This window comes from Eriocheir sinensis, chromosome 8, assembly GCF_024679095.1.
Source record: "Eriocheir sinensis breed Jianghai 21 chromosome 8, ASM2467909v1, whole genome shotgun sequence".
In the NCBI taxonomy this organism is placed as follows: Eukaryota; Metazoa; Arthropoda; class Malacostraca; order Decapoda; family Varunidae; genus Eriocheir; species Eriocheir sinensis.
In genome coordinates, this window is record NC_066516.1 from 21,568,784 (window position 1) to 21,590,934 (window position 22,151).

Sequence of the window (22,151 nt, forward strand, 5' to 3'; positions counted from 1 at the left end):
GTTATAATGAGCGTTTCTTTAGGTTCACGGTACAGAAGAAGGGTCAAACTACCACTAGGGCCATAAAACTACTCCTGGAAATGCCCAAAACTCCTACGAAAGGCTTGTCAAATATGTGTTCTTGGGCGACGAAATGGCTTATGATATGACCCGAGACCTTTTTGCTCCCTCAACTCACTCACTTTCCCTCCTTCACACATTGTCGCCACTTCCCTTTCCCCCCCACCCCCCATAACCTCCACTTCCCTCACGTTGTCACCTTGTCCTCCCTCTCCCTTTCTCTGTCGCCTCGCTCCCTCTCTCTCTTCTTCCCTCTTGTTCTCTGTTCTTCCGTCTTTCTTATATGTTCGTTTTAAGTTCTGCATTGCTCCTTGTCCCATAACCTCCACTTCCCTCACCTTGTCCTCCCTTTCTCTGTCGCCTCTCTCCCTCTCTCTTCCTCCCTCTTGTCCTCTTTTCTTCCGTCTTCCTTATGTTCGTCTTCCGTCATGCATTAGTTCGTCCTATATAAGGCTTCCCAAAGAGGTTTTATGTCACACGCGTCCTCTGGTGTCGGAATCCAGCGATCTAAACACAGGAAAGACAGCCTGACACGGCCTCTGGTTTTATGGTCAGATGTGTGAATAACAGAAAAGCAGAGATTGTTTGTAGAAGCTGTCCGGCATCACCTTACACAGTGCTTGGTGTCGGAGTGGAAGGATGCGTGAAAGCCGATACAGAGGATGATTTATAAGCTTGTAGTATTCCTCTGTTAAAGCCTCTATCATGATCGTCACCATTATCAGCATCATCCATCACCATCAGAGTCAGCAGTGTTTATGGTCATCATACTTATCAATCAATTCAATCGTCATCATGGCCACCACCACCACCACTACCAGCACCGCCCCAACCACCACCACCACCCCACCGATGCCAGATTATCGTACTCAGAGCCCCTTATTGACCGGTTTCTGAGCCGTAGCTATTACCAAAAAACACCAATAATCAACCATTTTAACAATAACTATATATTAGGTAGGTATTGGGGTCGAGGAGGCAGTATTTGGATGGGAAATCGGCAAACATGAGGCTGGGTACGACAATCTAGCAACGTTGCACCATCCCCACCAGGAGCATAAGACTAATCCCTTACATATTTAGGTGTGTGGAGAATATTGATGACGCGAAAAAAAGATACGACGTTTGAAAAAAAAACAAAGTGAGGCAAACTGATCTGTGTTCTCCTACTCATGCCTGACAAAGACAAATGAACAAAGAGAAGAAAAGACCAAGACAAGAAGATCAAAATGACTCAATAAAACGTCACTAAAAGGATCAAGGTTCACACCTCTTCCCCAAATCACGCGTCACGGAGTCTTTCCAGTCTTGCACAAGCGGCCGTCGTGCCCAGCTGCGGCCCGAGGCTCACACGCGGCCCACAAAGGCAAGGAGAGGATCCAGGTAGGTGATAATTAAGCTTGGAGCGACGCAACTTCCTGGGACAAACCCTCGAGGGGGCCGCGGCCTTCTCCCCGGTGGCCAGCAGGAAAGGAGACAGTTAAGGCCATAGATATAAATAGATACAGACAGACAGACAGACAGGCAGAGATAGATAGAAAGAGAGATGGATATAGATACAGACAGACAGGCAGAGATAGATAGGAAGAGAGATGGATATAGATACAGACAGACAGACAGACAGACAGGCAGAGATAGATAGGAAGAGAGATGGATATAGATACAGACAGACAGACAGACAGGCAGAGATAGATAGGAAGAGAGATGGATATAGATACAGACAGACAGACAGGCAGAGATAGGTAGGAAGAGAGATGGATATAGATACAGACAGACAGACAGACAGACAGACAGGCAGAGATAGATAGAAAGAGAGATGGATATAAACACAGAGATAGAAAGATAGATAGCTGGAAAGATGGATAGATAGATGAATGCAGATAGATAGATAGATAGATTGATTTACATAGATTTCCAGACACACAGATTCTATGGTCTCAAGTCTAAATAGTCCTTAAACTTGAGTAAAGCGACACCAAACGACCAAATAAAACGACACCAATGAGAGAGAGAGAGAGAGAGAGAGAGAGAGAAAAACTGTTATTAATCCATTTATATTGTCAATGGACTTATCAATACTCTGATAATTATGTGCATTCTCTTGTTTTATAGACCATGACCATAGATAAAACGTAAAAAAAAGAATGTATTAGAATTAGAAAAAAAGGAGGAGGAGGAGGAGAAGGAGGAGGAGGAAGAAGAGGAGGAGGAGGAAGAGGAGGAGGAAAGGCAATGCAGGAGGCAGCGTGCTGGGTCTCCTTGGCCCAAGCTGGCTCGCCTTGGAAACTCTCGCCTCCTCTCCTTCCCTCCCTCTCTCACTTCCCTCCCTCCTTTTGCTTGGCCTCAGCGTGTTTCCTTTACCTCCAAATAACACTGATTGCTTCGATTTCCTTTCTCTCTCTCTCTCTCTCTCTCTCTCTCTCTCTCTCTCTCTCTCTCTCTCTCTCTCTCTCTCTCTCTCTCTCTCTCTCTCTCTCTCTCTCTCTCTCTCTCTCTCAGTACTTCCTATGGTCGCGTCTCATCCTCACACGTTATTTATGGCGCTGCGGTTTACATTCTCTCCTGTCCCCACGTTCGTACCTCCGAGACGTTTTTTTTTTTCCTTGTCTGGTAATAACTTAACTGCTTTCCTTCCCTCTGCTTGAACTGTTCACTGCGATGGATGATGTGGCTGTGGATGACTGATGTTGAACGGATGCTGATGATGTTGATGATGATGGTGGAGGTGGTAATGATGATACAGAATGACTATAATGACGGCAATGATAATGATAACAGTATTAATAGTATTGTTAATAAGTAATAACAGTGATGATAATAATAGTGGATAGTAATGGTAATAGTAATAATATCGATCCTTTTCGTTTATTTTCATCGTCTTCTTCAGTACGTCAACGCTTTCCCCCTTATCAACCACTTCCCTTTCGTTACACAAGTCACGCCTCACGTTCCCACCTCGCCTAAGTGGCCTTCGAGGGTTTGTAAATCATCGTCGCCACATCAAGGCACTCGACGCGGCGGCTGTTTGCGGTGTCGTTAAGATAATTGGCAGGAAAGTGTTGGCGCCTCGTCGACAGCTTGCCCGGCGTGAGTTGGTCATTAGGCGGCGCGTGAGGCGGCCACCAAGAGACTACCTGACGCCTCCTCATCGGTCGGTGGTCTCGGAGGTCCAGGAAGGAGGAAATTTGACTTGCATCGGGGTGCCGTGACGAGGCTGATGCGACTCTTGAGGCAGAGGTCGTGTTTCTAGACGAAGTGGGACGAGGGGCTGCCCTTGAAGCGAGGGACGTCACGACAGACATAAGACAAGGACGAAAACTTGGAAAACCGTAACACCAACCAGACAGCATGCCGGCCATGACAGGAAGCCGTGGTTGTCCTCCTAAGCAGTGCGTTGAGGCTCACCCACAGCCCCGCGCCGCTGCCCACCTGACGAAGCAAGAGGTGAAGGGGCATTCACAAAATGTGCCGTGTGAGGACCCGTGCGGCCTTCAGGTGGTAAGGGAGAGAGAGGCGTCTTCAAATACCTCACACAACAGCCATCAACACCCTGCTCCCGATGCTAAGAGCAACTGTTTCGTGGAAGAATTCCGCGAGATGTTCCTCGTGGCCGGCTTCTTCGGCGTCCACGTCATCAAGCGACTCGGGAACGGCTGCTACGCCCTCTCCCTCCCGCGGTTGTGCGTGGCCCTCTCCTTGCTCTGCCTCGTGACCGCGTGTTTGGGGCTGATCGCAGTGGGTTCCTACCTCACTGACACGACCCATGACCTGCGCCTCTTCGTTATCTGCATCGTCTTTTCCGGATCCACCTCATTCTTCATCCTCTTCGTCTGGCTGACAGAGTCCTCGAAGATCATGGCATTCCTGGCGGAAGTCGATGTCAACGAAGTCAGGGTGAAGAAGCCAAAAGGGCTGCCGCTGGTCATGGTCGCCGTGTGCCTCCTGCCCCTCGCCCAAACCGTCGCCCTCCTCGTCATGACTCCTCTCACTGATTATTTCCTCCACACGATCGCCGTGAGGCTGCTCTTCCTCAGCCCCGTGTTCCTGTCCGGCTTGGTGCCGTGCCTCATGGACATTTACATCATGTCGGCGATGCACGTGGTGGTGGCCAGGCTGCGGGCGCTGGAGGGCCGGGTGCGGGGCGAGGGGCTTTGGACTCCTCGCCTCACTAATGAGGTCGCCGATCATTGGCTCTGCGTAACCAAATTACTTGGTACTTGTAACGAGGTGAGTAACGAGGAGTATCTGCCTCACGATCCGATGAATATTCGGATCTAAATTAAGTCATTAGAGGAGGTGGTGCCGTGGGTGCTGCACTTTACAAGGTGATCAGGGAGGGAGAAGCAAGATATCTTCTCAAATTACATGTAATTGTAGTGTGAGAGGCTGCCCAGCGTTACCTGAACTGGCGGGCAGGACGCCACGCCGGACCCCGTGTCTGGACGTGCTCCTGGAAACTAAAACGCTTATAAGCAGGACTCCTCAACGACCTGAGGCAGAGGAGACGAACAAGTCAGAGCACAGTCTTAGCTAGGTTTCTGGCGACGCGCTCCTCACACGTGTATAAGTAGACAGGAAAAGAGTACTGGTTTGCAAGTATTTTGGCTCAGCCTTTTTGTGTACTGCGGCAAGATTGCTCTTTAAGCCATTAAGAATTTTAGAACCCTTTTATTTCCCAAATGCCAACCCTTGGAAACAGACAATTAATAAAACTTAGAGATGAAAAATGTATACTAGCTAAAAGAAGTTGCAGGCTTGGCGCACAATTCCTCAAGACACGCTTGCATCAGGGAAAAGACTCGAACTGCTCTTTAAATAAACCACTGGACTTCCCCTCCCCACCACGCCATCAGCACGATCACTACTGACCTGCGACACATTTTCCCTGTCAGGGGGGACGTGTGGCACTAATCTAATCCATCCTTCACCCTTACTATATACACAGGCCTTTTCGTTTGTGCTACACTTCCGCATGCTCCTCTTCTTGGTGGAGATGATCTCGCTGCTGTTCTCGCTGGTGTCGCTGAGGTGGCACGATCACTGCCTCTCCTACTTCGCGGTGTTGACCACGAAGAACCTCGGGGTGGTGCTCCACTTCCTCGCCCTGTGCTTCGCCGGGGAGCGGGTGCACACGGCGGTGAGTCTTCCTTCAGTCTTGTAGTTCGCACAAAGTTAATGCTTTAATTGATACACCTTCAGGCGCGAGAGTCACCATGTCCTTCTTTATTTTCTATTCGTTAATTATCACTGGCTTCCTTTGGTATTAAATCGACCCTCTGGTAGCATTAAAAGCCTTTGAAACCCTTAGTTCACCCTTCCGGAAGCATTATGGTCTTCCTGAACACGTCTGTTTTAGATAGATGGAAAATATCCGTGGGGGGGGTTTAGGAACTAGATTTTTTCTCATTCTCCAGCGACGAGTTTTTGATCAAGCAGTAGGATGCCACACAAGCAGGGAAGGGGAAGGTGCGCAGGCTACGTACTTGTCCATCTTCCGAGTGCTGTAATGAATATGTGATCCCTCTTGCCAAGACAGCAGGAAGGCGTGGAGGCAGCCGTGAGGGAAGTGCACGCGAGATACGACGCTGCCGAGCCAGCAGGGGAGTGCAAACCTCAAGCAAAAGAAGAGGCCACCACGCCCCTCGAGCCGTGGCAGAGCGGGCGCCTCACCCGCCTGTGTGTGCACAACCTCCTCTGTCGCATTGAGGCGCGGCCCCTCAGCGTCCACATCTGGGGGGACTCCAGGTCTGCCTTCATCCCTCCGTAAAAGACTAACTTAAAGAAGACTTTTTATTTGAAGAATATCGTGACTGATATGTCTTGTAGCTCTCCCAACAAGGAAGCAGAGAGTTTCAGTTTCCAGTCAGTAGTTTTTATCACGTAAGAGCGGAGACAATGTTCTCCGTGTTGTGTCCTGCGTGAGAGATCCCAATGTTTGACTCTGTTTTTGGTGTACGTGGCAGCCTTGGCGGGAGGACCTTCGTGACCTGCATGGGCCTGGTGGCAACCTACCTCGTGGTGCTCCTGCAACTGCGGGAGCCAAGCAGCGCCTTTGACGAGGACGGCAACTGCTTCGCGCCCTTGACGGCTAACGGCTGACGGACACGATCGTGTGTGTGTGTGTGTGTGTTCATTAGGTGATGTGTTATGAGCTCCCAGGATAACTCAGAGGACCAATAAGAGGACTTGCTCGTGTCTCCCTTTGTTCGTGTGCCGCCGGAACCTCGTCTACAGAGCTGAGGGGGGGGGGGGGGGGGCTGCAGGGCGTTCCCCGCCGTGCCCCGCCACTCACTCTGCTGCAGGACAATAGGGCATTGAAGAGCCGCATGTGTGCAAGTACTCGACACTCCGCAGCGGCTAAAAATACACATGTTCGGATCGCAAAGAAACATTGAATCAAACGTCTTTTTTTATACTTTTTTCCCTGCTCAGCTGCTCACGAAATCACGATATTAATAAGAAAGATGATTATAATATGGAGCCAACACGGTGCCCCTCCTGCCACAATACAGCCTTTACACCCCACACACGCACACGCACGCACACCTATATAACCTCCTTGAGTCCTATTCTTAAACATTTCCACGTCCAAGCATACACATTTGACAAGGCTTTTGCAGGAGTGGGCATTTCCAGGGGTACTAGTCCTATTTTCCTGGTGGTAGTTTGACCCTTCCTCAGTACCATGAACCTAAAAAAAACATTCATTAGAGCCTGACTGATCCTCTTTTCGGCCTTGGGAAATAGTTGATGTTAGAGGCGGAGGTGTCTGAGAATGCTGCCCCTTGTCCTCCCATCAAGCCCCTCGCATCCTCCAACGCAACCAGTCATTACCGTGGGCAAGAGAGTCGCACGTGTGGTTGTTTGGCCAGCTGACTCATATCTGCGGTAGGTGTTAAGAGTAGCACACCTCTCGCCGCCCAGTCAAAGCAGCTCAGAGGAAAAGAAGATAAACACGACTGTCTATACCCCCGATCCGAGGCAGACCAAGGATTCGTGTGTTAACCCCCTAACCGACCCCCTCCCCGACCCCTCCCTCCGACCCCCCCCCTTAACTGCGTGTTCTTCGTCTTCGTCCTTCAGTTTCACGCCGCCATGGTAACGCTGCGGAACCTCACGAGTTAGTTCAGATCGCATTTTTTTGTTTTGTTTTTATTAATTTCAACTCAAAAGCTCCCCCATCAACTCGTACCTACGCATCTAAACTTTGATTTCTTGTCTTTTTATTATTTTTTTCCTCATTTCTTACGCCCACATAAACTTCGGTGCTGTCAACTCGGCGCCAGGAATTAATTATCTTGACTTCCGTACCTTATTAGACGACCTCCTCCTTTACCTGTGTACTCCCCTCCTCCTCCTCCTCCTCCTCCTCCTCCTCTGCTCCATATAATAATAATAATGAGGAGGAGGAGGAGGATAATGGTAATAAATAATGATAATAATAATAATAATAAAAATAAAAATAATAATAATGATGCCATAAAATCCAGTATTACTCTCTATCTATCTATTATTATTCTCAACCTACATCTATCTTTCTCTCCCCTTTTTAACCCTCTATTTGTATGTGTATATGAACAAGAGATTACAGCTATCATTTACCTCTCTCCCTACACACAAAAAAGTAAGACAAGGTGGTGGTGCGTAAGGAGGGAGAAAGGAGGACTATATAGGGTGAGGAAGACGGGTATAAGGACGCAAAGAAGGGCGGCATTGTCAGTAACATCAACCAACAACATCACCACGGACCTTGACTTCCCTCCCGATAGCCTTTGATAGCTAGACGAGGACGCGGACTGAGAATCGACGCCCAAGACCGAAGGGAACCGACGTACCAGCGCGGAGAACCAAACCTTAGTGAGGGCGAAACGAGCGTGGATTTTGGTGTCTTTCTCTCTCTCTCTCTCTGGCCTCCTCCTCCTCCTCCTCCCTCAAACCTCCCTTACCTCTCACTCTTCCTCCTTCTCCCGTATATCCATTCTCCTCCTCCTCCTCCTCCTCCCTCAAACCTCCCTTACCTCTCACTCTCCCTCCTTCTCCCGTATATCCATTCTCCGCCTCCTCCTCCGTCATCCTCTCCGTCCCTATGTACTTCTATAGCAAGTTGAAAGGCTCCATGTCAACCCTCGCTGCTAACAATGAGGACAACCTTCGCCTAGCTCCTCATGACCCGCCTTCCCTCCAACGAATGCGTATATGCACCTCACACACACACACACACACACGCACACGGGAGATAAGGTAACGCATGACAGTCACACGGCGTCCACCAAGTCCACGCGCCTCTCCCCGCCCAAGTTGCCGTCGCCCCCCACAGCCGTTGCCCCACCGAAGGAGAATGGGACAGGCGGGCAGGGAGATCTTCATTGTGGCGTTAAGGTGGCTTTTCCCTCCCACTGTGGCCGCGGCGATGGGAGGCGAAGGGAGTGGAGGAAATGTGTGGAGGGAGGAGGATGTGCGGTGAAGCGGAGGGAAAAAGAAAAAGCGAAATATTGTTCTTGTGGGAGTGGAGGGAGGAGATTCATGTACTTGGTTAATGAGTCGTAGCATTGCAGACTTATAAAACAAACGCACTGCTTTTTCCTCGTTTTCCCTTGCTCGTTCAAGTGAAATTTGTTGACTGTCTAGGATGTGAACGAGACGCCGCTGCCCAGGACCGTTAACCGCACGCCTGCAGTACCAAGGCAACAATGGTTTATGGTGGCGGCAGATGCAGGAATCCTCGCGCCCGTCCGCACCAGGGATTGCATTTTACGCTGCCGCCGCTGTCCACACCACCTGCGCCTCCGTCAGTCGTTACTCATATCCCAACGGTCAGATATACAAGCATTTCTAGTAATAATTCTCTTAGTCTTGAAGAAGCGATGAAACCAACTTATCAAAAGGAAAAGTAAGTGAGAGGGAGCAGTTTGAACATAAATTGCTCCAGAATGGGTAAGCAAAAGGAGTCAAAAATATTGAATTTTTTTAAATGCTTGCCAAATAAAGTGTTGCCGTGGACAATCGTTGTATTCGACATTTTCCAGTGGTGGGCCGAGTAACCACAAAACAGCAGAAATAAAACAAAAAATGCAGCCGTTCCTAATATTCTCTTTGTATTTAACCATGACAGCACTTATTGGAATTCCACAGAGGAGGAGGTGGAAGAGGAGGAGGAGGAGGAGAAGGAGGAGGAGGAGGAGGAGGAGAAGGAGAAGGAGGAGGAGGAGGAGGAGGAGGAGGAGGAGGAGAAGGAGGAGGAGGAGGAGGAGGAGGAGGAGGAGGAGAAGGAGGAGGAGGAGGAGGAGAAGAAGGAGGAGGAGGAGGAGGAGGAGGAGGAGGAGGAGGAGAAGGAGGAGGAGGAGGAGGAGGAGGAGGAGGAGGAGGAGGAGGAGGAGGAGGAGGAGGTGATTTCTTCTTGTTCTATTTGATCGATCAACTGTGAAGTAATCTTCCCCATTAATATCACTGAATCCTTTAAACATTTTAAACACTTCTATTAGATCGCCTCGCATTCTTCGTTTTGATAGGCTGAATAAATTTACTTCTTTAAGCCTTTGTTCATATGATAAATTTCTCAACCTAGGAATCATCTTTGTTACTCTTCGTTGAACCCGTTCCAACTTTTCTATGTCTTTTCTGTAATAAGGAGACCAAAACTGTACACAGTACTCTAGACGGGGTCGAACCAACGAATTATACAGTTTTAATATCACTTTTTCCGATTTATTATTAAAGACTCGTCCGATGAAGCCAACCAATTTGTTTGCAGTTTTAACTACCTCTGAACAATGCTGACCGGGCTTTAAATCGCTTGATATAGTGATTCCAAGATCCTTTTCTTTACTTACTGCAGAAAGTTGTTGGCCATTCATTACGTACCGAACGCGATTGTTATTTTTTCCGATGTGCAACACTTTACATTTGTCAACGTTAAATTTCATTTGCCATTGATTGGCCCAACGTGCAAGTCGATCTTATTGGTGACAATTATGTCTAATGAGTCAGTGGGAAGATGAGAAAGACTAACATCAGGGAAAAGAAGTAAAAATAAAGTAACATCAGAAATAAGGAGATGGGAAAAGGACAAGAGAGCAACATCAAAAGGAGGAGGAGAAGGTGGAGATGAGGGAATCAGGTGGAGGAAGAAGAAGAGGAGGAGGAGAAGGAGGAGGAGGAGGAGGAGGAGGAGGAAGTAAGGGCAACACCAGATGGAAAAGGAGGACGACTGTGGTGGACATGAGGGCAACATCATATAAAAAAGAAATAGGAGGTTAGGGCATCATCATAAGGCCGAAGAGGTGGCGGACGTGAGAGCAACATCAGATGAAGGAGGATGTTGCGGACGTGAGGGCAGCATCAGAGGGAGAGATGGAGGTGACCAGGGCAGGGTAGGGCAGTGGGGGATAGGCAGGGGCGGCAGGGGGCGTCCTCTGTCCTAACACCGGCGTGACAACAGCATGAAGAGCGCCGCTATTTTGCCGCGACAGCACAATGCCAAACCAGCAGCTAACAGCCAGCGCGCGCCCCCCTATCACCTCATCATCGCATAGTAGCGCCGCCTTGCCCCCTACACAGCATTATAAGGACGCCACACAGCCCAACGCAGCCCAACAGCCTCGACACAGACCCTCGCCCTTTCCTTGTCACGGCAGCCCCTCACCCCGAAAGGCAAACGTTCAGGTGGCTTAGAGATTCTTGAACAGGAAGAAGTAACATGGGTGTAGCATGGGTTCAAGTCCCACCAAAACACACCGAGTTTTCAAGCCATCGCCGCGTTGAAGAAAAGGAGGAGAGAGTGAAACGTTAAAGGAGAAGAAAGGAAGGAAAAAGACTCAGTAGAATGAGGAAAATGTAATGACACGTACTAGGAAAATGAGGGAAGGAGGGGAATGAAGCAGAGAAGAAAGGAAGGAAGGAAGGAAAATGAAAAGGAAGTGGAGAAAACTAAGAGAAAAAAATAAAACAGGAAAATCCAAAAAAAAAATAGAAGAGAAAGGGAGAACAAGCTGCAGAAGGGAAAAAGGTGGAAAACGAAAATAAAAATAAAACTAAAAATATAAACGACAGAAGGACGAGGGAGAGATGGTAGGAAGGGGAGAAAAACTGGAAAAAGAGAAGGACACCACGATAAAAAAAAAGGTAAAGAAAGGCTTAGAGGGGAGAAAATAAAAATATGAAACGAGGGAAGCGAAGGGGAGAAAAAGGAAGGACTGAAAAGCGTATAGGTGAGAGGAAGGCAAGGCAAGGCAAGGCAAGGCAAGGCAAGGCAAGGGAAGGGAAGGGAAGGGAAGGGAAGGGAAGGGAAATTAGAGCAACTAACCGTTGTGTCTTTCTGAAAACACTACACATACATTTTACAGAGACATGGTTAAATACCGGCCGTATATTTCCACATTTAGCGACTAAAAACGCAGCCAGATTGCTATCGTTGTGTACCTTTAGTATAATCCCTTTGGGGCGCTTCGCCGTAATAAACGGAGGCTTTGAAAAGGTTGTCAGGCAATTACTTTATTTTCGGATTTAAGTGGAGGCCTAATTTTTCTCGCTGTGAATATGAAATGACTCGCCACTGCGTCCAGACACCAGGACAGGGTGACTGCTTGAAGGGGAACGCCAGACACATAAACAGGACCCAATGTATCCGTAACCCCGTGGCCATGAGAGAGAGGACAACCTATTGGAGGGGTGAACACTGAGGCCCAACACCATCAAACACCCCTCACCTTCACCTCCCCACACCAAGGAAGGGCAGAGGACTGACACATCACGAGCACAACGGCAGCTCAACATAATCCACATTGTAAAGCTCCACAAGACGATAAAAATACACGTCATTATCCATTTTTCATAATCAAGATCAGCCATAGCGATATTATTAACCTTAGAGGAACCTGACCGCGCTGAGGGGCCGGAGATTATGCCCGGCGGAACGAAGCTCAGCAACAATGGGCGTGAATAGGGCGGAGGACAAACGCTGACGTGGATGAGGAGAGGAACTGGCCGGGCGAGGGGCGGGGTGACGAGGCGGGAGGACGAGGTGACGGCACGCGGTGGTACAGCCTTGGGCCTCACATCCTTGGGGCTCGGGGTGAACTCATATACCCTGCTGATATCCCCTTGTGTCACTCCGTAGAGGCTCAGAGTCCCCCTGTGGCCTTGTGCCTATATAAGTACTATGGGTGAGGGGTGGGTGTTGGGGGTATGGATTGATTGGTGCGCGTGTGATTGGAGCAGATTTGAAAAGTATGGTGGGAGTGGTTAAATGTAGAGTATGTGATATATGAGAAGAGTCGTATGTGGAGGATCTTATAATACGCTAATCACGACATCTATAGACGTTTAAGTACTATGAGTGTGTGCGGTGGAAGGGGGTTGGATTGACGGGTGCATGGCTGAAGGAGATTTGAAAGGTATTTGTATGTAGTTTGAGAAGAGGGGCATGTGGAGCTCTTTATGCTATGCTAGCCATGACGCCTGAAGAGGTAGGAGTATTGTGAATGTGTGACGGTGAGGCTGATGGTGTGGATTGACGCGTGCGTGGCTGGAGTATAGATTTGAAACGTATGGGAGGACTGGGTTAGGGTAGAGCGGGTAGAGTATGTGATTTGAAAAGAGGGGTGTGTTGAGCTCCTTATACTATGCTAGCCATGACGCCTGAAGAGGTATAAGCATTATTAGTGTGTGTGGGATATTTAAAACTACTTTAAGGTAAAATATGGGACCTGAGAAAAAGGATATGTGCAGGCCTCTATACTACGCTACCCACTAGGCCTAAATAGTTCAACAAAAAAACAGAAAAAAGAAAAAACAAATACTAACTAAACCCAAACCGTGACTTACACTTACATAAAGGAGGAGGAAGATTTTAAGAGAATGCGAGGAGGATTAGGGCCAGTTTTCCTCTCATCTGATTCTAAAGTGGTTGACCTTGATACCTGTAGCGCTCATTAGCTGACTCGCAGGTGTGATGAAGATGGGCCGATAAGAGAGCCACCTGCAGGGTTAGGGCTACAAGGGGTGTGGGAGAGAAGAGGGGCGGCGACGGCGGTGGATATATGGGGGCGAGATGGTAAGGGGTGGCGGGGTATGGGAAGGGTCGGTATAGGATAAGAGTGAGCATGATGATGATGGAGGTGATAGGGATGTATGGATGAGGGTCAAGACAGCGATGGTGAGCGGTGTCGATGGGGTTAATAGGGTGGGGATAATGGAGGTGCTGGTAGGGGGAGTGGGCGTGAGACAGCGTGAGGGTGAAGCTGGAGCACCGTTGCCAGATTATCGTACTCAGAGCATAGTTTTTACCGGTTTCTGACGCATAACTATTCCCAAGAATCATCAGGAATTAATTATTTTAACGATAATTATAACTGAATCTCGTTATTGGGGCCCAGGAGACAGTTTTGGGATCGGAAGTTGGTAAGTATAAGAGGCTGAGTACGATAATTTGACAACGTTGAGCTGCCAGAGTGGGTGAGTGAGGGGAGATGACGGTGGAAGGACTGGCAATAGGTGGAACATTAAGTGGGAGAAGAGGTGGTAGGTGTGATGGGGTCCTATGATACCTGGCCCGTGAGGTTGCATATAACTCACCTGTGCGGCCTTCCCCTCTTACCTATGCAGCCTCCTCCCCCTTCACTAATCACCCCTTTCCCACCCGCTGCATTTACCCCCTCCCTATTCCCCCCCCCCTCCCCCCCCCACACACACAACATAGCAAGAGCGTAACCTTCACCATGGAATACAAACACACAACCTGGAGTCGCCTCACGTACACACGCACACGCACGCACACGCACGCACGCACACACACACACACACACACACACACACACACACACACACACCATCAAACATCCCATGACGAGGACGTGATGTTTTGCCGCTCCACGAAGGGGGCTGCATGGCGTCCCTCTATGTGCAACGGTAACACACACACACACACACACACACACACACACACACACCGAATAACAGACAGATTGATTTAGTGTTTCCCATGTATATATATAGAACGGCGTGCTCAGGATAATGGACGTGTGTTGCAGAAAGACCAGAAACACACAACTGTATAGGGAATAAATAGCGTGTGTGTGTGTGTGTGTGTGTGTGTGTGTGTGTGTGTGTGTGTGTGTGTGTGTGTGTGTGTGTGTGTGTGTGTGTGTGTGTGTGTGTGTGTGTGTGTGGAGAGAGAGAGAGAGAGAGAGAGAGAGAGAGAGAGAGAGAGAGAGAGAGAGAGAGAGAGAGAGAGAGAGAGAGAGAGAGAGAGAGAGAGAGAGAGAGAGAGAGAGAGAGAGAGAGAGAGAGAGAGAGAGAGAGAGAGAGAGAGAGAGAGAGAGAGAGAGAGAGAGAGAGAGAGAGAGAGAGAGAGAGAGAGAGAGAGAGAGAGAGAGAGAGAGAGAGAGAGAGAGAGAGAGAGAGAGAGATGGGGAAGATAAGAAAAATGAGATACAAACACATACAGACAAGTACAAAGAGAGACAGACAGACAGAGGCAAAGAGGAAATGACGCAACCGCCACCGTCTCCAACATGAGAGAGCAGGGAAGGATCAGCAGGGAAGGATCAGCAGGAGGAGGCAGGCAGGAGGAAAGACAGCTCAAGCGACGAGGAGGAGGACACTCGAGAAGGCGTCGCGCAAAATTGGATGGCTGTCACGGGCGAGGTGTCAAGAGCTTCGACGTTTTCGCTCTTTTCCTTACGAGATTTCAGACACTGGAGACAAGAACTGGTGATACAAAATGCAGGAGCTCCACCACCACCAAATGAAAATTCTCGGGAGCTTGTGCAGAGAGAGAAAGACAAGAGACAGACAGACCGACGTGTGATAGACAGGCAGACATGAAGAGACGGCTGGGTGCATTAGTGATAGTTTTCTTTACTGGATAACGCGCTTCCTCGTCGGTGGTGATTGGTAAAATGTGTCACGAGAGTCAAGATCTTGGGAACTATATATGGGTTAAGATGGATAAATATGGGTTAGGTTGTTGCGAAGATGTGGCATTCAAGACAGCAAGGGCGTCAAAACTTAAGGATCAGAGTGGTAGAAGGGAGTCTGGGATGAGCATAATGAGGGCGAACTGAGGAGATAAAAAGTTCGACAAGTGGGAAGACAAGGGTGTGGCATATTATTAAGTACAGAAATGGCTAGGAATGGGCATAGGATAGGCTCAGACGCTAGGAGGAGGGTGTGGCGCTGAGGACTTCATGGCCACCAGGTTTTACAGGTTCGGTGTTGCAAAAAAAGTAGAAAAATATATAAAAAATAATTGATGGGCTTCCTCTTTAGAAATGGCCCACCCTATCGTCCATTAATCTATAAACTATAAAAAAATAAATCATGTTGCAATTTTTTAGAGTTAATACACCTGAATCAGACTCTGTGGGAGACCATCACCGTGTCATCACCACCACCACCACCACAATCACCACCACCCCACTGCCGCCATCACCACCGTCACCACCACCACGAAACCGCAACTCAGCACGCGAAACTCTAATGAAGTGCAATATGTCTGTCTGTGTGTATGTCTTTCTGTCCGTGTCTGTCTGTCAGTGTGTGGGAGGCGGGGGGGGGAGGTAGGGGGGGGGGGGAAATGAGTGCTTCTTTCGCCTCTTCTTTTTTCTATATTATTTTTCTGCTTATTTTCTTTGTTTTTTTTTATCCTGCGTCAGACTTTTCCTTTTCGTCCCCCACTATACATTTTTCCTCTCCCTCCTCCTTTTTTTTCTCTCATTCCTCTCTTCTGTTTACTTTTCATCTCCTCCTCCTCCTCCTCCTCCTCCTCCTACTCCTACTCTTCTTTCTCCTTCTTCCAGGCTCGTTTCCTCCCTGTTTGTGTGTTCCCAGAGGCGCCGCGTCAGGCTTTGTAAGGAGACACGAACGCCTCTCACTTAGCGGAGGGTTAAGGGCCGCCGCCGAGGGACTCATTCATTACCTCGCCACTTGATGCTGAGCTCCTGCTGATGGGGGAGGAAACAGAGTGGGGCCGGCAGCGGGGTGGGACGGCAGGTGGGCAGGCAGGTAAATGGATGAAGGGACAGGACATCATGCTCTATACTTTTACTTTCTTCTTACTTTTACTTTCTTTCTCTTCATTTCTTTTTCTCTATTTTCCTTCCTTTCTTTTTTTCATTCTTTCTTTCTTTATTTATTTATTTATTTATTCATTTCTTCTTTTATTTCAGTTCTCAGTTCTTCCCTTCTCTTTCTTCTCCAATTTTCTTATTTACCTTATGATTTATTCTTCTCTGTTTCTCTTTCTTTCTTTCTTTTTCTCTTCCTCTTCCTCTCTTCTGTCTCTCTTTCTCTCTCTCTCTCGATCCCAGTTTCTTGTTGCCGTCTTTTATAACTTTTTTTTTCCCCTCAACACTTCGCCATAACTGTGAACACCATTTTTTCCTTCCTCCTCCTCAGCTTCGTGACGGCGAGCTGATGTTATCTTTTGTCTACGCGTGTTTGAATAAGTTTTTCTGCTGTTTTTATTTCCTACATTTTATAGTCTGCCTTTTTGCCCGTGTGTGTTTGTGTATGTATGGATATCACCGTTTTAGCTTGTCTTTGTTCGTCTGTCCGTCTGTGCCTGTATGTATTTATGACGGTTTTTGTTTGTCTTTGTTCGTCTCTCTGTCCTCTCTTACTTCCTGAATCACTGTGCCTGTCTGTGCCATCCTGCCTACTGATATCTGTCGGAGTTTGTTTGTCTTCCTGGTTGTATGTCTTGTATGTCTGTTTGTATGTCCTGTTTGTATGTCTATATGTCTGCTCTCCTTTCCTCATAAGGTTCATTTTAATATCTTGACTTGTTCCTTCTCACTCCCACACCCAACATCTGCACGACCACTTCCTGCTCGAATTCCAACCACTCCCTCCCTCCCGCCGTCACTCGCTCACTCAGGATGTAAGAAGGTTAAGCATATGCACGTTTTTACATTTATATTTTCACCATTAAGGAAAAATATGTGACGAGTTAAAAGTTTTGGAGTAAATCCTTTTGAAAACTGAGGTATAGATAGATACACACACACACACACACACACACACACACACACACACACACACACACACACACACACACACACACACACACACACACACACACATTGCACAGATGAAACACGAGCAAACACAATTCTAATACAAGCACTAAAGCAATAAATAAATATGAATAGTATCGCACATCAAACCCACTAAAACAACAATAAGTGAACCAGATTGTGTGTGTGTGTGTGTGTGTGTGTGTGTGTGTGTGTGTGTGTGTGTGTGTGTGTGTGTGTGTGTGTGTGTGTGTGTGTGTGTGTGTGTGTGTGTGTGTGTGTGTGTGTGTGTGTGTGTGTGTGTGTGTGTGTGTGTGTGTGTTGATAAACTGAATGCCTTTATTACCGTTGAATAATTAAATTTTTCAGTAAGCCTGTCTATCATTTACCTATCTATTTATTTATCCATTTATCTATCTCCCTTTTTTCATCCATTGTCCACGTTGGCTTTGGCCGTCACAAGCCAGCTCAGGACATGCCACGTTGGGCTCAGGTGCTCAGTAAACTCATTAATGTGTTGTCCCTCACCTTGTGTTGGCCTGCTGACGTGCCCAGAATGGATGCTTGGCTCTGTGTGCGTGTGTGTGTGTGTGTGTGTGTGTGTTACGTCACCCTCGTTGTATGTCGTATGGAGGAGGCGTGCGGCTGTTCCTGGAGGTTGCTTGTTCGGGGTCGTTTTGCGTCACTCATCATCAGGTACAAACAAACCCATACGAAGCCGCTGCGGAAACACGACATACATACAATGGTGTTTACAGGCGCGGCAGAAGAGAACAAGCGCCCCTGACTGATGTGTGACCGCGGGTGGGGGCAAGCAAGGGGAAGGGTTGGGGAGAGGAGGGGAGAGAAACAGTGAGTGGGGAGGGTGGGGGAGGGGAGCGAGGGGCAATGGGGAGTGAGATATGTGGGGGTCATATACGCAGTGCCACACCACACAAACTCCCGAGAAATATGTGACCCCGGGAGGAGGCAAGCAAGGGGAGGGAGGGACGAGAGAGACGGAACAGTGAGTGGAGAGGGATGGGGAGGGTTAGGGAGGGAAGGTGGAACAATGTGTAAGACTTGTGGGGGTCATATACGCATTGCCCTTCTCACACGCCCACACCTGACGCAAAAGGGCACCGTACACTCCTTAAAAGACAGCACTAAGGACGCCTACCCCGCGCCACCTTGCAAGCCAAACACCCGCGTATATATATAGTGATTCAGGGCCACACGAAGACCCCAAACCGCCGAGAAATTGAAACACGAACACCTTACGTTTCGCTCTGTTTAAAGTGACGTCGAATCAAGGAGAGGACCGGTCCACTCTTTCAGGCGTGCAACTATACCTCACGCCCTCCCCACGACCATCCATTTACATATATAGATGTTCGAGGCCACACAGGCAAAGGTATTGGGGCACGGGTATTGGAACCACGATGATGTACTTCTGATTTGTTGAGCGTGACGTCAGGAAAGGCAAACACCATGAGTCGCTGTTCAAATTGTCTTCCACCTGCATCTGTTCCACCTCTTCCACCTATCCATCACACCTTGCATAATATCATTCTTTCCTATTAATCTTTTCCTATTTATCTTTTCCTGTATTCTGTATTGTATGTTTTTTTGTATGTATATCTTTTTATAGTTTATGTAGTTATTTTTTATATAGATTTATTCTGCCCTTTGAATAGGCAGCACACGACAGTGCATCTTTGGGTTTGTAAATAGTATATATGTATCTATGTTTAAATAAAAAAATTGACCTCTCTTTGGGCCATTCTTCTCTATTTTCATCACCCTATTCCTACCCATTCCACTTCCCTCACATCTTTACTCTGACGGGCAGGATGAACAAAACCAGCACATATAACACATATCTAAGAAAGGAGAAAGCAAGACAATGACAATAAGCGAGAGGTAAATCACCATAGCAAGATCCCAAGCGGTGTGTGTGATCAAGTGCTCGAAAACCATGTGGCAAGGAATCCAGCCATCGGTACCGAGGTGGTGTTTCCCGTAGACTTCATCGCCATTACTGACTTTCACCACATTTTCGATTCCGAGGGATGACTGTTTTATCTTTGCGCATTATAATGTTTTCCATGTATCTCGTGTCTTAGTTTCTGCGAGGACTGGCGTGCCTGGCTATGACTAAAACCCATTCAAGAGGTGAGTACCAAGGCAGCTGCGGCCCTAAATTTTACTTCTTTTTTTTTTATCTGGCCGAAGCAGAAAGTTCCATGCATCGTTTGTGGTCTATGGAGGGGGAGGAGGAGGAGGAGGTGGAGGACAAAAATAAAAAGACGAGAAGAAAATATAATTGGAGAAGAAAGAGAAGGGAAAAACTGAGAACTGAAATAAAAGAAGAAAAGAATAAATGAATAAAGAAAGAAAGGAAGGAAGGAAAAAAAGGGAAAGGAAAGCGACCAACCCCACACAATGCATACCACTTTTTTTTTGTCTTCCCGCTTCCTAATGTGCGTACAAACTTAGACGTCACCTCAGACTTTCACCTCCGTCACCCTTGATATAAGTGCTAACTGCAAAGGCAGCGTACAAACAGGCACCCCACGCCCTTACATAACACCTCGGAACTTATCTCCCCCACCCTTTGACATGCGTACTAATTGGAAAGGAAGCGTACAAACTAACGAGCAAACCCTATACAACTAATTACCCCTTTCATAGTTCCAACCTTTCCGTCGCCCTCCCCGTCCTTCCTTCCTTCCTTCCTTCCTTCCTTCCTTCCTTCCACTACGATGAATGACAACCCCGCGTCGACGCCGCCCCGAAACGAGACGCAAGGTGACGAGATGCACTTCGTACCGTGACGGGAGGAAGGTTCGTACCCTGAACGTACCTGGCACGACTCGCCCTTGACGCCGGGGGCATGGAGCGTGCCAGGCGAGGGACGGGGACATGCGCGTGGAGGGGCAACCTTTGAGGGGACAGCCCGTAGAGGAGGAGGAGGAGGAGGAAGTAAGGGGTAAAAAAGGACTACAGGATAAAGGATACGAATCCGGAAAAAAGAGAGAGAGAGAGAGAGAGAGAGAGAGAGAGAGAGAGAGAGAGAGAGAGAGAGAGAGAGAGAGAGAGAGAGAGAGTAAAGGGGGTAGGGGGAGGTCGGAAAAGATTGAAGGAGAAAAATATCATCAAGGAAGGGACTTAACAATATGCTACACGTGCAGTTCATTGCCTGATTCATTAATTAACTAAGCTAAATAACACTATAATTAAAATCACCATAAAAACAACAGCAATGATAAGAGTAATGACGATAAGATGACCAATACTAAACATAAAACAAATAATAATAATAATAATAATAATAATAATAATAATAATAATAATAATAATAATAATAATAATAATAATAATAATAATAATAATAATAATAATAATAATAATAATAATAATAATAATAATAATAACAACATACAGAATGGCTAAGACAACAGGTTAAAAAAAATACACTGAAACCAACAAGCCAAAAAAAAAAAAAAAGACAAACAAAACACCAAAGCAAATAAAAGACACTACAAAGAAAACAAAAAAACATCTGGATATCAAAGAGCAGCAACACAAGAGCTCAAGAAACACACAAATCCATAAGAAAACATGTAACACAGTAAAATATCAAACACACGGATTTACGCGAACCGTTGGCCTTACCGTGTCAAGGATGTCACATGACCAGAAGCCACGCGGCGGAGGACCATTAGAATATTGCACGATACACCCGACGGGGAAACGTGCTTGAAAATACGAATCATAGGAGAAACGCCGCTGGTGGACTCGTGAATGCCGAAGGAAGTTAAATCCTTACACAAGAGATCTGAGGCAACGGACCAAAAATAGGATACAAGAATAAAGAAAACCTAGCTAAGATTTCTCTATTAATGACGTGGTTAGCCTAAGACATTTTACCGAACAAAAAACGACAAATCAATAAAATATAACTCCCCCATGGCTGCTACCACCTCCTACGCCAAAGGAGTCATTTAATATTATGTGTAGTTGTTTCATGTTTCACGGCGCTCCGGTCAATAGTGAGGAGGAGGAGATATGTGATCTATTTCTGTATATCTTTTGCGTCAGTCAGTAAGTCGGTCTGTATCTGTCCGTTCGTCTGTGTCTATCGGTCTCTGTGTCTATCTGTCTATGTGTCACTGTCTGTGTCTATCTGTCTGTGTCTCTGTCTTTGTGTCTGTCTTTCTGTGTCTCTATCTGTCCCTGTGTAAGTCTGTCTCTGTCTCTATGTGTCTCTGTCTTTGTCTGTCTCTCTGTGTCTGTCTCTGTCTGCGTCTCTCTCTCTCTCTCTCTCTCTCTCTCTCTCTCTCTCTCTCTCTCTCTCTCTCTCTCGTCCACTGAACCTGGCGTCTCCCTCACAAGTCTGCGTCATAATCTCAAGAACATCTCTCTCAGAGGCTCGCCTGGAGTCTCCCCCGTGCCACCACAAGCCCCCTGACCTCCCTGAAGACACGACCTCTGCCCCCCGCCTCCATCCCTCCACCCCCAGCCCCCCCCACCAACCGCCGCCCCTCCTCTCCTCTCCGCCTCTCATTGTTATATTGACCCTTATTCCACTTACTCCCTAAAGCTCCTGTTTGTTCTAGAGATGGTTCCTGACTATTATTTTTTACTCCTATCGTTTTCTCGCACCTTTTATCTTTTCCCCTTACTTCCCCTCTCTTCCTCTCCATCTCCTCCATCTCCCTCCCCTCGCCCTCCCGCCATCCGCCTGCCTGCTGTCCGCCGTGAGAGGGGAGGTGAGGGGAAGCGAGCCGCGCCGACCCGTGAGTACCAACCCACGTGGCCCCACACACGACCTGCCGCTGTGACCGCCCGCTCCCCCCCCCCCCCACCGCCGCCCCTCCCCACCGCCGCCCCGCACTCCTCCAGGCACCCTCCACCAGGCCATCGCTGCCCCCGCCATCGCCCCCGCTGTAGCCGCCTCCTCCGTCTGCACCTCCTCCTCCTCATCCTTCTTTACCTCCTCCTCCTACTTCTAATCCTCCACTCCCTCCTCCTCCTACTACTACGTTACCTACTCCTCCTACTTCTTTATCTCCTCCTCCTATACTGCTTTAC

General features: G+C 47.9%; 1 protein-coding gene and 1 long non-coding RNA gene across 2 annotated transcripts in view; one reads left to right on the top strand and one right to left on the bottom strand.

The window, feature by feature from the left end:
• LOC126995680 (uncharacterized) overlaps positions 1-22,151 on the bottom strand; it is a 97,409-nt gene that overhangs the window by 61,363 nt on the left and 13,895 nt on the right. The window lies entirely within an intron of this gene.
• LOC126995679 (uncharacterized) lies at positions 2,892-7,512 on the top strand. The gene is made up of 4 exons (XM_050855451.1): positions 2,892-4,287; positions 5,006-5,197; positions 5,597-5,805; positions 6,024-7,512. Exons 1-4 carry the CDS (start codon positions 3,409-3,411, stop codon positions 6,157-6,159), a joined length of 1,416 nt encoding a protein of 471 aa, XP_050711408.1. The 5' UTR covers positions 2,892-3,408; the 3' UTR covers positions 6,160-7,512.